We start from the raw sequence: 13717 nt of genomic DNA, 5'->3' as shown, positions 1-13717 counted from the left end.
CTCAGCATTATTGAAATCTTGTAATTGATTGTCTTGTTCAGAAGATACATTGTTGCTTAATAGTTCCTTTTCAGCATCATTGTTCTTGAGGACTCGATTGGCCGAGCTGAGGCTTAAGCAGAGGAACGCCAAGAGACCGACCAAGAAACTACTTTTGGTAACAGCCATTTTCTTTGAACTTTAGCTCTCTTTTGAGGGGAAAGCTGAGTATTTTTCTGTGCTTCTCAAAGTGAAGGAGCTTTTGGTTTTTATAGTGTGGGGAGTTTGTTGAGTTTGGAGGAGTGAATGTAAAAAAAGCAAGAAAAGCATTGGCGTTGGTTTGGCCTAAGAGTCCGGAGGACATCATTGTGTGAGGTTGTTGCCTGTAGTTCTTTCAGTCTTTGTTGCATAAAACATTAAGCAACAAGATCCTTTCCTAAATGCAAGGGATTCTTAATGTAAATTAGACTTTTTATTTCAAAAAACCATCCAATCACTTAACCCCAAGAACTTGAAAGATATCTTCAAGTTTCTAGCCCTTTCCGTACGAATCAATTATCATTGAGTTCTGGTCATGGTAGCATGTTAGCTTAGAGACCATTTTCTATGTTCTTTTTGTCAGTTGAATTGATTTGGTTAGCTTGATGCAAAGAACCTGAGACAAAAAATGTAACCGTTCAATCCTAGTAGCATATTTTGTCCCTTTTGGGTTTTCTCTTTTGGGCTTCTCTTCAACTAGGAGAGTTTCTACGTTCTTATAAAAAATGCTTCTCCACTCCCCTTCAAGGCTCAGCGTTCTCGCTGGCACACCACTTGATGTCCACCCCCATGAGATCCCACATCGATTGGAGAAAGGAACGAGTGCTAACGAGGACGCTGGGCCCTAAAGATGGGGTGGATTGTGAGATCCCACGTCGATTTGAGAGAGAAACAAGTGCTAGCAAAGACACTGGCCCCGAAGTTGAGTGGATTGTGAGATCCCACATCATTGGAGAGGGAAACGAGTGTCAGCGAGAATGTTGGACCCTAAAGAGGGGTGGATTGTGAGATCCCACATCATTGGGGAGGGGAACGAGTGTAGGGGGGTAGATTGCGAAATCTCACATTGATTGAGGAAGATAACGAAGCATTCATTATAAGCATGTGGAAACCTCCCCTAGCACACGCGTTTTAAAATCCTTGAGAAGAAACCCGAAAGAAAAACCTCAAAGAAGACAATATCTGCTAGCGGTAGACATGAAACGAACCCAACATAATATTAACTAATGTCATTGCAATAATAATGGAGAATACACCATATCCAAAGCTTCTCAGTAACAAGTAACAAAAATAGTAACCTACCCATAAAAAACAAAACAAGGCCTAAAGGTATTCCCTGTCTGTCTCTTCTCTATCACTTTTCCTCCAACTTCCACACTGCAAAGAACTTGATTATTTACAGTGAAAAAACTGTGACAGTGAAGGGTTGGAGATGACTGCAGCAGGAGAAGGTAAAGCCTATTTTTTTGGTAACATTCTGAGAGGGCAATCAATAAGAAAAGTAAATGATGAAAGGCTATGAACTGGGAGGCCCTTGTGTAAGCCTTTGCATCTCATTTTGATCATTGAGAGTCTCCATTAGAAGTGGAGGGGCATATTGAGCTGTGCCCTGATGTTCTTCAGAATCTTGACAGTAGGATAGAATTATTGTATCAATGGACATCTCCACCACTCCAAAGAAAAGTGTAGCAACCACATAGCCTAGCCCCCAGCAAACCTGTTGTTTCACAACCAAAAAGGCCTTGAATCAGTATTGACACGACTAAATTTACCGTGACTCGTTTGCTTAAGCTTTTGGGTTCAGTAACGATTTAACAGGTTATCAAAGGAGAGAGCGTTGTGCTCAAAACCTTGGGATGTTGGTTTCTTCCACTAATTTCTAAGCCCACAAGTGAGAGTGTAGAAGTGTGATATGATTAAGTTTATCGTAACCCATTAGCTTAAGCTTTTAGGTTTAAAGGCCATGGACGTGTCATATCATCATTTTGTTAATAAATTTTGTCTACTTTGGCTTGTTGCATATCCCTATCAGCCTCATGGTTTTAAAACGTATCTGCTAGGGAGAGGTTTCCACACCCTTACAAGAAAATCTCACAATCCACCCCTCTTAGGGGCCAAGGTGTTTGGCTTTGATACCATTTGTAACAGCTCAAACCCACTGTTAGCAGATATTGTCCTCTTTGGCCCGTTACATATCGTCGTCAGCCTCACAGTTTAAAAATGTGTCTACTAGGGAGAGGTTTCCACACCCTTATAAAAAATGTTTCATTCCCTCTCCAACCATTGTGAGATCCCACATCGGTCAGAGAGGGGAACTAAGCATTCTTTATAAGAGTGTGGAAACTTCTCCCTAGTTTTAAAACTATGAGGCTGACGGCGATACGTAACGAGCCAAGGCGGACAATATCTGCTAACGACGGTGGGTTTGGGCTGCTACATATTTAGTCTAACACTAATGTGTAAAAAAAGTTGAAGAACTTACCAAGACCGGAAACAATGGGGAAGAAATCTTGTTATGAGCAGATCTGTATTTGTGTGTATCCGACATGAGGAATGCAAAAAGAGCACTTGAGAGGCTGATACAAAGCTTCCCAAGGAACAGAATAACGTCTCCGATCACGTTCACTCTCCCGATCCGAAGGATGTTGTTCATTATTAACTCCGTCGCAATAGCCGACGCCTTGCAAAAGCTTTTGCCTGTTATCGCAATCTGCACGAATCAGAATAGCAACGTTTGTTGGAGAAATTACTGAGTTCTTGTTCTTGTTCTGCAAACTAATATATTGTTGTCAATGAGTAAATGAGTATCAATTTACCATTATATATGCATTGCGGTTAACGGATTTGATGATCCACTCTATACATCTCAGGCAAAACCGAGACGTATTATGTGCTGCTCGGCCAATCCAACTATCTGGTGTCGTATTTGCGACTTTCAATTTGCGACGAATAGACTCGAGTATGAACCGAATTGATTCCATAAAGGATACAGTCAAGGAACCGATAGCCATGGACCCGAGGTTATATCTTGCTAGCCGTTTCATCGAGGAGAACACTGGAAGAAACGGAATTTCGGGCTGCATTAACCAAAAACAATGAGTATTAAAGAAGGTAAGAACTTATAGCCCCAAAAGAAGTTCAGAATTGTTGGATATGTCGACCCCATCGTTAGTAACTTACCGAGGTTTCACCACGAGCCCAGTAATAGGAGGCCACGGAACCTGCAATGACTGTTGAAGAGCATGCTACAAAAAATTGAGTAGCCCAATAACCTCCGAATAGGTGGAAAAAGATGGCTATGTCGATATGAGGAGTATAACGGATGCTATAACCACAGCAACGGTCGCAGTTCACTCGTTTTGAAGCAAGATCGTAAGCGCAGCAATTCGAGTTGCAATTGTTCTGGACAATCTGACCAGAGCTGAAGAGATGAAGGGCAGCTGATAACCATAACATGTAAAAGATTGCAAGGATCGCATAAGGTATGATTGGGAAGATTATGAGTGCTTGAACTTCTCCGATCACCTTTGCAGCTACCTGCACGTAGGGTCGTATGAAACCGAAGTGAAATAATGATATTATCGATAATAATCGGTTTAGAAACTAAGAGTGCCTCAATGAAATGAGCGAAAACGAGCGACACTATAACAGCCTAAGCCCACCACTAGTAGATATTGTTTGCTTTGGCCCATTACGTATCGATGTCAGCCTCAAGGTTTTAAAACGTGTCTGTTAGGGAGAGGTTTTCACGTCCTTATAAGGATGTTTCGTTCCCTTCGCCAACCGATGTGGGATCTCACAATCCACCCCCTTCCGGGCCCAGCATTCTCGCTAAGGCACCGTCTGGTGTCTGGCTCTGATACCATTTGTAACCACCCAAGCCCATCGCTAGCAGATATCGTCCGCTTTGACTCGTTACGTATCGCCATCAGCCTCACGATTTTTAAAACACGAATGTTAGGGAGAGGTTTCCACATCCTTATAAGGAATGTTTCGTTCCCTTCTCCAATTGATGTGGGATCTCACAATCCACCCCTTTGGGGGCCAGCGTCCTCACTAGCACATCGTCTAGCGCCTGGCTTTGATACCATTTGTAACAGCCCAAGCTCACCGCTAGCAGATATTGTCCGCTTTGGCCCGTTACATATCGTCGTTAGCCTCACGGTTTTAAAATGCATATGTTAGGGAAACATTTCCACACCCTTATAAGGAATGTTTCATTCCCCTCTCCAACGAACAGCCCAAGTCCATCGCTAGCAGATATTGTCTGCTTCGGCCCATTGTGTATCGCCCTCAGCCTCATGGTTTTAAAACGCGCCTGTTAGGGAGACATTTCCACATCATTATAAGGAATGTTTCGTTCCCTCCTCCAACTGATATGGGATCTCACAATCCACCTCCTTTGGGGGCCAGCGTCCTTGCTAGCACACCACCCAGTATCCACCTCCCTTGGGGGCCCAGCGTCCTTACTCGCACACCACCCGGTGTCTAGCTCTGATACCATTGGTAACAGCCCAAGCCCACCGCTAGCAGATATCGTCCACTTTGGCCCGTTACATAACGCCGTCAGCCTCACGGTTCTAAAACGCGTCTATTAGGGAGAGGTTTCCACATTCTTATAAGAAATGTTTCGTTCTCCTCTCCAACCGATGTAGGATCTCACAGACACACAAACAAAGAAATCAAAAGTACTTGAATTACATATCAGTTTATAATTTTTGCTGCCATTATGCATATATAGCATAGTACTTGCCTTGAGGACAGACGTCGCCATTATGATTCGACGGATGATAGCAATTGAAGTAAGAACAGAGACAGCCATAACAAAAGTCATTAGAACAGCAGCAGCGCGCATATGATCGAGCTCCTGAACAATAATCAATCGAGTGATCAGAATCAGACGAGTTCTTTTATCGAAAAGTCTCACGAGATTCGGTTGCATACCCTTCCAAATATGTGGACATAGGGATCGTGATCACCGATGATGGGCGTGATAGCATCATTTCCAATCCATCCAGCTATAGCAACAAAGACAATGGCAATCGGTAATAATAATATAAGATGAAATAACAACTTTAACTCAGAGTAAACATGTTCCTCCTCACCTTTGAGGTAATAAAACATTGTGACCGATACGATGAGAATGTTGAATAGGACGACCGTTACCCACGGCATCGCAGCAACGAAATGTCGAATCATTAGCAACCAAATCACTGCCAAAAATAGAGGCAAAATCCCTCCGCAAACAATCAATATCGGCCACGACTTCCCAATATCAGACATGTATCTCTGTGAGTTGTTTAGAGCATAGAATAAGTGAAAACTTCAGAAATGGTAAGACACAACGAAAAAAGTTACGACATGATAGAGAAGCTTCAGACGGGACGCTAAAGATATTATTCGAAAGATCTTGCAATTTGGAACTCGTGAGCTCGTATGACACTTTACGTAGACCTGTGATTTGTTAGGAACCAGACTCTCCACAATGGTACGATATTGTCCACTTTGAGTATAAGCTCTCATGGCTTTGCTTTTGGACTCTCTCCCGACAATTCTCAAAAATCCTCCCCTTGAACAAAGTACACCATAGAGCCTCCCCTGAGGCCTATGTAGCCCTCGAACCGCCTCCCCTTAATCAAGGCTCGACTCCTTTCTCTGGAACCCTCGAACAAAGTACACCCTTTGTTCGATACTTGAGTCAATTTTGACTACATCTTCGAGACTAGCAACTTCTTTTGATTTAAAGTGAAATTTTTGTACGATAACTGCATGCATTGTAGAAAAGAAAAACTTGTATACCTTCAAGACAGATGACCGAGAGTTGGTCGACTTATGAATAGATTTATCTATGATCAAATCCGCATCTATGTTCATTCCACCCATCTGCTTCCAATGTGTTAACGATACATTTGAGGGGCGAGCGAGGAACTGGCAGCTCCAATAAACTGAGAAGGACATCGTTCTAACAGTGAGCTCGTTGCACATTCGTTCGTAAAACATTTTTTATAAAGAATCTAGACGTGAAGTTTTCGATATCATCCTATAAGGTGGAAAACAAACAATGGCATCAAGAAAGATGAATCTCACTTACCATTAACACTAGGAAAAATGACAGGGTAACAAGGACCTTGAAGGTTCACCGAGCTGTTCCTCATCTCAGGCGTAAGGAACTCGAAATAATCGTAGTTCCTGTCTATCCAATCATCCATTGAGAGGCGTATTTCGCCTTCGGGATAGTCACAAACCCAGTTTAGAGAATCTTCTGAAGGTGTTGGGCAATCCATCAAGCATATACTCCGAGCATCCGCCAGCTTAAATTGACTGTCCTTCAGACCACTTTGATACACCTGATTAGGATTCAACCAGTATTTAAGCTCGAGTTCACGAAGGCCGGGATTAGCATGCTTGTCGCCACAGACATTTCCTTTGTAGTCTAGTCCATATGTGAGCCTGATAAACATTAGCACAAAGATCAACTAAAAGGAGACTAATAAACAAAGAGAAGGAGAAGGCAAGCACTAAGTATATGTAAGCCTGATAACCGTATAAGAAACTATCAGATTGTTACTATTATAAGAAACTAAACCAAATCACGATTGGCGAACGGGAAAACCAGGGCCAATGAGAGCTATTGTGATGGCAATACGCGAGGCAAAGGAATGCTCGGTCCATCGGTTCCAAAGGGTTCTGTATGAATCTTACAGGGTACAGTTCATCAAGGATGTAATGTCAGTTTTAACATAAGCTTATAAAGAAGGGAGAACAAAGAAAACTAGTGGAAATGTCTCATCCTACCCATATGCTAAATTTCCTTCAAACTTCAAAGGGGTTAAAACAAAGAAGAAGGCCCAATGATACCCCCAGAAGCTATCTAGCCAAACGTTGAGTGATACCCCCAGGAGATATCTAGCCAAACAATGAGACCCCCAGGAGATATCTAGCCAACGTTGAGTGATAACCCCAGGAGCTACCTAACCAAACATTGACTGATACCCCCAGGAGCTATCTAGCCAATGTTGAGTGATACCCCCAGGAGATATCTAGCCAAACAATGAGACCCCCAGGAGCTATCTAACCAAACATTGAGTGATTCCCCCAGGAGCTATCTTGCCAATGTTGAGTGATACCTCCAGGAGATATCTAGCCAAACAATGAGACCCCAGAAGCTATCTAGCCAAACTTCGAGTGATACCCCCAGGAGCTATCTAGCGAACGTTGAGTGATACCCCCAAGAGCTATCTAGCCAAACAATGAGACCCCTAGGAGCTATCTACACAACAAATTATCAGGTGGGTAGTGATGAAGTAGTAGAATTCCATGTCGAAGTGAAAAGAACATCACAAAATTAAAGAACTTAAGAGCTTTCTGAATGAAAGAGACAATACGCAAGAACAAACAGTAGCCATTGAAGCAAAAGAAGAGTCCATACCTTAATGGGTCACCTTGGTTAAATCCAAAGCTGGAGTTAACAATCATGCCCACCCAGAAAGCTATAAAGATCACAAGAAACACAATATCTCTGCATTTTCTATTATGCCTAATGATCCCACCCATTTGGGCATTCCCATCACTTGAAGGGTACCTCCCAATCACTGCCCCTAAAGGACCCCTCATCTTCACAAACCCAGGTTTCCCCCTTCCAAGCAGAAACAGAGAGAGAATCTAGAGCGAGAAAGAAACTAAAGCTTCAACAATGGAGTGGCAAAGTAAAAGCTTCAAAGAAAAGGGTTTCAGATTTGGAATCTTTATGCCAAGTCTTTCTTTCCTTTGGGACTTCTGGACAAAAGTACAGTGGTGTTTTAGAGAAGCGTTTCAAAGGGGCTCAGCTAAACAACAATTTTGAAGAACCCAATGAATTGAAGACATCGAAATGTAAAAGAAACCGGAAAAAATGGAATAAAAACCTTTAATTCCTTGTGGGCTTCTTTAGATTTTGATAAAGAACTCATTTTTTGGAATAAAAACCTTTAATTCGTTGTGGGTTTCATTAGATTTTGATAAAGAACTCATTTTTTTTTTCCCTCTCAAACACAAATTTGAGTATCAGATATTAAATTGGATGTTATTAAGCATATTAAGCTGACACAGACATTTATGTCTGAAGATCTACGGTCTTTGTCGGTCTTGAGCTGTTGTAATTGCCTATCACTGTCGATGCTGTGGAAAATTTTTGTATTGACTGCGATGATCGAGCTCATCCAACGGTGGGTAATAAAGGTGTGAACTTTATCAATTAGTATGAGTGTATTACACCGGAAATTTCCCCCCTAAAAAGTAATATTCTCTATTATAAAATTTTAAAAAATAATAAATAAAATAATTAAAGTATTTGTGGGTCAGTGATAATTTTTAAATAATATTAATTTTCATTATATCCATAAATGTTACTATTGTATCTTGGAATTAAATTAATATAATCACATAATTTTTTTTCTTTCAAAACTTTACTAATTTCAATAAAAGTTATATTTGGGATAAAATTAAATTTGACTAACACATAATTACCTTATATAAATAGCCACAAAAATTGTAAAATTAAAAATTAAAAAAATTAAAAAAAAAATTAAAAAAAATTAAAAAGAAGAGGTAAAATCGTCTATTAAACTATAGAATAAAATGTAAAATTAAAATGGAATGGATATAAAAATTGATATAGAAAAGACATTATAATCATTGTGTTGATATCATAATGAATGATTATTAGTATAATCCTTGGAATCATTGCTTTTAAATGGAGGGATTAACCAAATCTAATTTGTAGTTTAAATCCCTAATTTTTTTTAATTTAAAAGGAGCATCCTGTAATCCTTATACTAAATAAGTCTATGAATTTTGGGTCCTTATACTAAAGATTAAGTAAGTCTGCGGGCTTCGTACTCTTATATAAAGATTAAATAAGTCTACGAACTTCGGGTCCTTATGTTAAAAATTAAGTAAGTCTAAGAACTTCAAGTCCTTATACTAAAGATTAAGTAAGTCTAAGAATTTGAGTGTTTATACTAAAGATTAAGTAAGTCTATGAACTTCGGGTCCTTATACTAAAGATTAAGTAAGTCTGCGGACCTTGTACCCTTATACAAAAGATTGAGTAAATCTAAGAACTTCGGGTCCTTATACAAAATATTGAGTAAGTCTAAGAACTTCGGGTCCTTATACTAAAGATTGAGTAAGTCTATGAACTTCGGGTTTTTATACTAAAGATTGAGTAAGCCTATGAACTTCGGGTCATTATACTAAAGATTGAGTAAGCCTATGAACTTCGGGTCATTATACTAAAGATTGAGTAAGCCTATGAACTTCGGGTCCTTGTACTAAAAATTAAGTAAGTCCATGAATTTCAAGTCCTTATATTAAGTAAGTCTATGAACTTCGGGTCCTTATACTGAAGATTAAGTAAGTCTATGACCTTCGGGTTCGGGTACTTGAAAACGCAGTTAAAACTTTTAAGATTATGTTGCAAAATATTGTGATATTAGCTTAAGCTTCTGTACAAATGGATGACTTCTCACAGTAAAGTCATACAGAAAAATTCTAGCTGCTCATTTTGCTGCTGGTCAATATGATATGATATGATATGCTTCTTCACAGAACGTCTATTGCCAATTTCAAAACAATAGAAGACAGATAATAAAGCAGCAAAATAGAAAGATGGAGACTCTATTAAGAGACTTATCAAGCTGCATTTCCTGTCTTCTCATTCTGCTACTGCCATTCCCTGTGATCGAGTTGTTGTAAGTCGGGTATGGCAACAAGTTTCCATCCACGCTACCGAAAATTCTAGTGAAAACTGTTTCTCCGAACATCCCGATCGTCGGGTTTAGCAGACTTGTTATCACGGCATTACCGAGATAAGAAGGTGCATATGAAGCAACGTCGCTATAAGCCTGGGGGAAGTATTGTTGGTGATAGATTGGGTGCTGGTGCGGGTGCGAGGGCGAGCGAATATAATTTGGACGAAGCTGCTGGCTAGGATGCAATGCAGAGGCAGCATTGGAATGGGGCGGTGCGTTCATCGACGGTGGTGGTCTTCGAGGTACAGGCATACCCAAGTGAGACTTCTTGGATTCGGAATCTGAGTTCGACGTGCCACGACCATAGAGGGGAACCAAAGAAGAGGGAGTGATGCTAGCCTTACAAACAGGGCAGTTCTGGGTGTTTTCGGGTTCGTCGCTGGAGATTTGAACGTGAAGCCATATGTAAATGCACGGCCAGCAGTAGAGGTGACCACAGAGGGTGACAACAGGATCATCGGCTGAGTCTAAGCAAATGTTGCATTCGAAACAACCATTAGCATCTTCTGAGACGGATCTCCAGTTTTGCTTGAGAGAGACATCATGTCCAGACTCATGCACGGAATGGTTTTGTTCCATGGAATGAGTAATACGTTCTGTTTACAAAAGGATAAATTGAGACAATGAGATTCTTTAAAAAAGGAGTAAATTAGTGAATAAAATCAGCAGCAATGAACAATTGAAGAACATTGTCGAAAGATACCAATTTGAGCACATTAATAACAAAAACAGAAACAAAAACATAATTTTCAAAGCATAGAAACTAAGAAACTTGTGGGCGGAAGTAGTGTTTCTAAGCTTTAATTTCGAAAAACAAAACAAAATGATTACTAAACTGAGTAGGTTTCTAAACAAATGTTCTTGGAATTTGACAAAAAATTCAAAATATTTCCTCATAAATGATTACTAAACTGAGTAGTTTCTGAACAAATGTTCTTGGAATTTGACAAAAAATTCAAAATGTTTCCTTAGAAATGATTACTAAACTGAGTAGTTTCTGAACAAGTTCTTGGAATTTAACAAAAAATTCAAAATATTTCCTTATAAACGATTACTAAACTGGGTAGTTTCTAAACAAATGTTCTTGGGATTTGACAAAAAATTCAAAATGTTTCCTTATAAACGATGAAAGGATGAGAAAACAAACACAAATTTCAAAAACCAAGCTACTATCAAATAGGGCCTAACGAACCAGATTTTTTCTTACAATTGGCAAAACTTAAGCTCTGTTCCATCCACTACTAATCCAAGCCAATTTATAGCGAAGAGGCCAAAAGGATTGTGAAAACTTAAACGAAAACACAGGGATCAATGATTCAAGGGCCGATCTATAGACACAAAAGCTGGGATCAATGTAGATTATTCAGACCATTCAAAAATCATCTATCACGAACCAGAGTCGAGACTCAGAACACCCTCTTCATTAAGCTAGCAAGCCAATTGCAGGGCAACAACGCAAAAATCCCAAATAAATAACAATCAAACGTCCAATCAATGTCCGGAACAATAGACCCGTTCGGCTCGTAGGAAAAGGAGAGAGACGTGGATGACCGGAAGCAAGTTTTTAGAAACAATGTCAAAACCCCCAAATCATCTCGAAACTTCGAAGTTGAAAATCTCGAGACGGAAAAAACAAAAAGACACAGCAAACCGAACAAACTTATCCGCAAAATCATGCAGTTCATATAAAACAAAACCCCAAAATCAACCTAGATCGAATCACATGGAAAGAAGAAAAAGAGCAGTTCAAATTGAAGCCGAACAAATTCGCTTAAACGCATAGATTAAGATCCAACACTCGTTTTCTTGAACAGGAAGAAAGACCAACCCAAATTCCCCGAACACATTTCACACAATTCAAACAAAGAATGAAACAAAACGTAACCTTAGAGATTCGAAATACAAAAATCACTCACCGTTAAACAAGAATCCGAAGGGTTTCGTACGACAATCCCCGACCGAAATCAAATCCAATCAGAGAGATAAATGAACGCAAAACGATGTTGGCGGAGAGAACTTCAAGAACAATTCTAGAGAGAGGAGAATCGAGGGGAAAAAGAGGGAGAGATTTATATAAAAGGGGGGAGAGAGCGCGTGTTCTCCACGAATAGAGTAAGCGCGTCGTGTGTGTTACGTTCGTGTCGGCGCGTCGGGTTTAACTTTATCCAGCTTTTAATTTTCTTTTTCCTTTTTTAATTAATTTTTTCCTCCAAAATAAATTGATTATTTAAAAGACTCAGACCAGCCAAAGTTGAAAATTATACGCGAAGAAAGCGGAGTTAGTGGCACGTGCAAGGGAGGCACGTGCGAAACCCAACAAACTTACTTCTTATTTATAGATTAATTGATAATAGACACTCTTTTATCATTTTATTTTATTTTTAAATCACCAAAATTAGTTAGTAGTGACGTGGCAATTTATTTTCAAATAATCTCAAATATTAAACTTATTATTTAATTATTTAATTATTTAATTATTTAATTATTTATACCATATCCACTAATTTCCTATTTTATGAAAATATTTTAACAAATTTTGAAAATTAAAATTCAAGCATAATTTTAAAAAATATATATATAAATAAATATATTTTTTTTTTATAATTTAAAGCGTTATCAATATCTATAAATAAAAAATTGGCCCACCTAGTTATAATGGTCCTATAACTAATTAGAAATATTTAAAAGAAATTAATTGAGAGTATTCTTTCATACTCTCAATTAATCTACCTTAATTTTAGAAATATGTTGCAATTTTAACTTTAAAATATAAAAAAATTGTTGCAATTTTGCCCCGAACGTGATTTATTTCATCTTATTGCACCTCAATTTTAGATAAATGTTATAAGTTTAATTTTAAAATACGAAAAGTATTTACAATTTTGCGTCTATATGATTGTACCTCGAATTTAAATAAAAATTATAAACATGGTTACATTTTTGCCCCTATAATAAATATTTATTAAGAAGATTATTTAATTTCATATAATTGAGAAGATAAACATTACCATTTTAATTTTAAAATATAAAAACATTACATTTTCATATATGTTTAATGAATTATTATTATATATATATGGTACAAAATTGATGATAATGTGACTCTACGCCGGGAACATCCCTCCGACAGCGGCGGCGGCGGCGGAGACGGGATTCACAGAACGTTGGTGGCCATAATGGAAGACGGTGACTTGACGGAATGAAAAAAGTTTCTTTTTAATTTTTTTTTTTTTTATTATTTTAATTTATTAATAGAAAATGATAAATGTTGAAGTGTGTGATAAGATAGGATGACACGTCATCATAGAAACTCAAGAATATTCGATATTATCCATTCCGGGAGTGTGGGGCCCACGTGCTTCCATTTGTGATGCCGTGTCCTGTTGCGAATGAGCGGATAGTCCACGTAGGGTCCCGAAGCTGCTTATCAATTTCCACGCAAGTAAAAATGACTTTTTCAATATTTAAAAAATTTTACATTAAAATATAATTTTAAAACAATTTAATAAATCTGGAATTTTGTTTATAATTTTTTTTTTAATAAATATAAAATTAGGATTTTTTTAATAAAAAAAAGTCAAAGAAGTATAAAATGACCCACTTCATATTTTAACCAAAACTACATTTTTTTTCTTTTTTTGTTGGGAAGTTCACATTATTATCGTGACTTCACAAACCATCACTAAAAACATCCTCGTCTATAGACATGAAATAAGGTTTATTATCGACTTCTCTGTATGAAAGTGTGCAAAAATGAGATAATCTCTACAGCTTAACACTGAGGTTATGAACTCATAAGGAAGAAAATTTATGGATGGAATCAAATATACAGTATTTATTACAAACAAAAGTACTCGGTTATTGGGGAAAAATCAATATACTTCTAATGTTGAATCGGGATTAACTAG

General features: G+C 38.3%; 2 protein-coding genes across 2 annotated transcripts; both read right to left on the bottom strand.

Annotated features, from left to right (window-relative positions):
• Window positions 1–1222: 1222 nt before the first annotated feature.
• On the bottom strand, window positions 1223–7941 carry LOC111796603 (choline transporter protein 1). Its single transcript, XM_087124707.1, has 10 exons — window positions 7448–7941; window positions 6110–6468; window positions 5818–5963; window positions 5124–5307; window positions 4963–5036; window positions 4768–4885; window positions 3199–3551; window positions 2835–3095; window positions 2501–2728; window positions 1223–1735 (listed from the first exon to the last, which is right to left on the bottom strand). The coding sequence occupies exons 1-10, from the start codon at window positions 7630–7632 to the stop codon at window positions 1535–1537; spliced, it is 2109 nt and encodes a 702-aa protein (XP_086980833.1). The 5' UTR covers window positions 7633–7941; the 3' UTR covers window positions 1223–1534.
• Window positions 7942–9467: 1526 nt separating this feature from the next.
• Window positions 9468–11875, bottom strand: LOC111796641 (E3 ubiquitin-protein ligase RMA3). The gene is made up of 2 exons (XM_023679357.2): window positions 11726–11875; window positions 9468–10405 (listed from the first exon to the last, which is right to left on the bottom strand). The coding sequence occupies exon 2, from the start codon at window positions 10386–10388 to the stop codon at window positions 9624–9626; it is 765 nt and encodes a 254-aa protein (XP_023535125.2). The 5' UTR covers window positions 10389–10405; window positions 11726–11875; the 3' UTR covers window positions 9468–9623.
• Between the last annotated feature and the right edge of the window lie 1842 nt (window positions 11876–13717).

Source organism: Cucurbita pepo, chromosome 6 (genome assembly GCF_057944985.1).
Source record: "Cucurbita pepo subsp. pepo isolate OVF chromosome 6, ASM5794498v1, whole genome shotgun sequence".
NCBI lineage: Eukaryota > Viridiplantae > Streptophyta > Magnoliopsida > Cucurbitales > Cucurbitaceae > Cucurbita > Cucurbita pepo.
The sequence above is the reverse complement of the archived record's forward strand: the minus strand, read 5'-3'. Positions and strand labels throughout refer to the sequence as shown.

Excerpts from the sequence above, each read along its gene's own strand:
- LOC111796603 (XM_087124707.1), bottom strand. The coding sequence starts at position 7,632 with ATGAGGGGTCCTTTAGGGGCAGTGATTGGGAGGTACCCTTCAAGTGAT. Across the intron at positions 5,308-5,817 it reads CTCGGTCATCTGTCTTGAAG|AGATACATGTCTGATATTGG; the intron begins GTATACAAGTTT and ends AACAACTCACAG. Across the intron at positions 2,729-2,834 it reads ACCGCAATGCATATATAATG|ATTGCGATAACAGGCAAAAG; the intron begins GTAAATTGATAC and ends TGATTCGTGCAG.
- LOC111796641 (XM_023679357.2), bottom strand. The coding sequence starts at position 10,388 with ATGGAACAAAACCATTCCGTGCATGAGTCTGGACATGATGTCTCTCTC.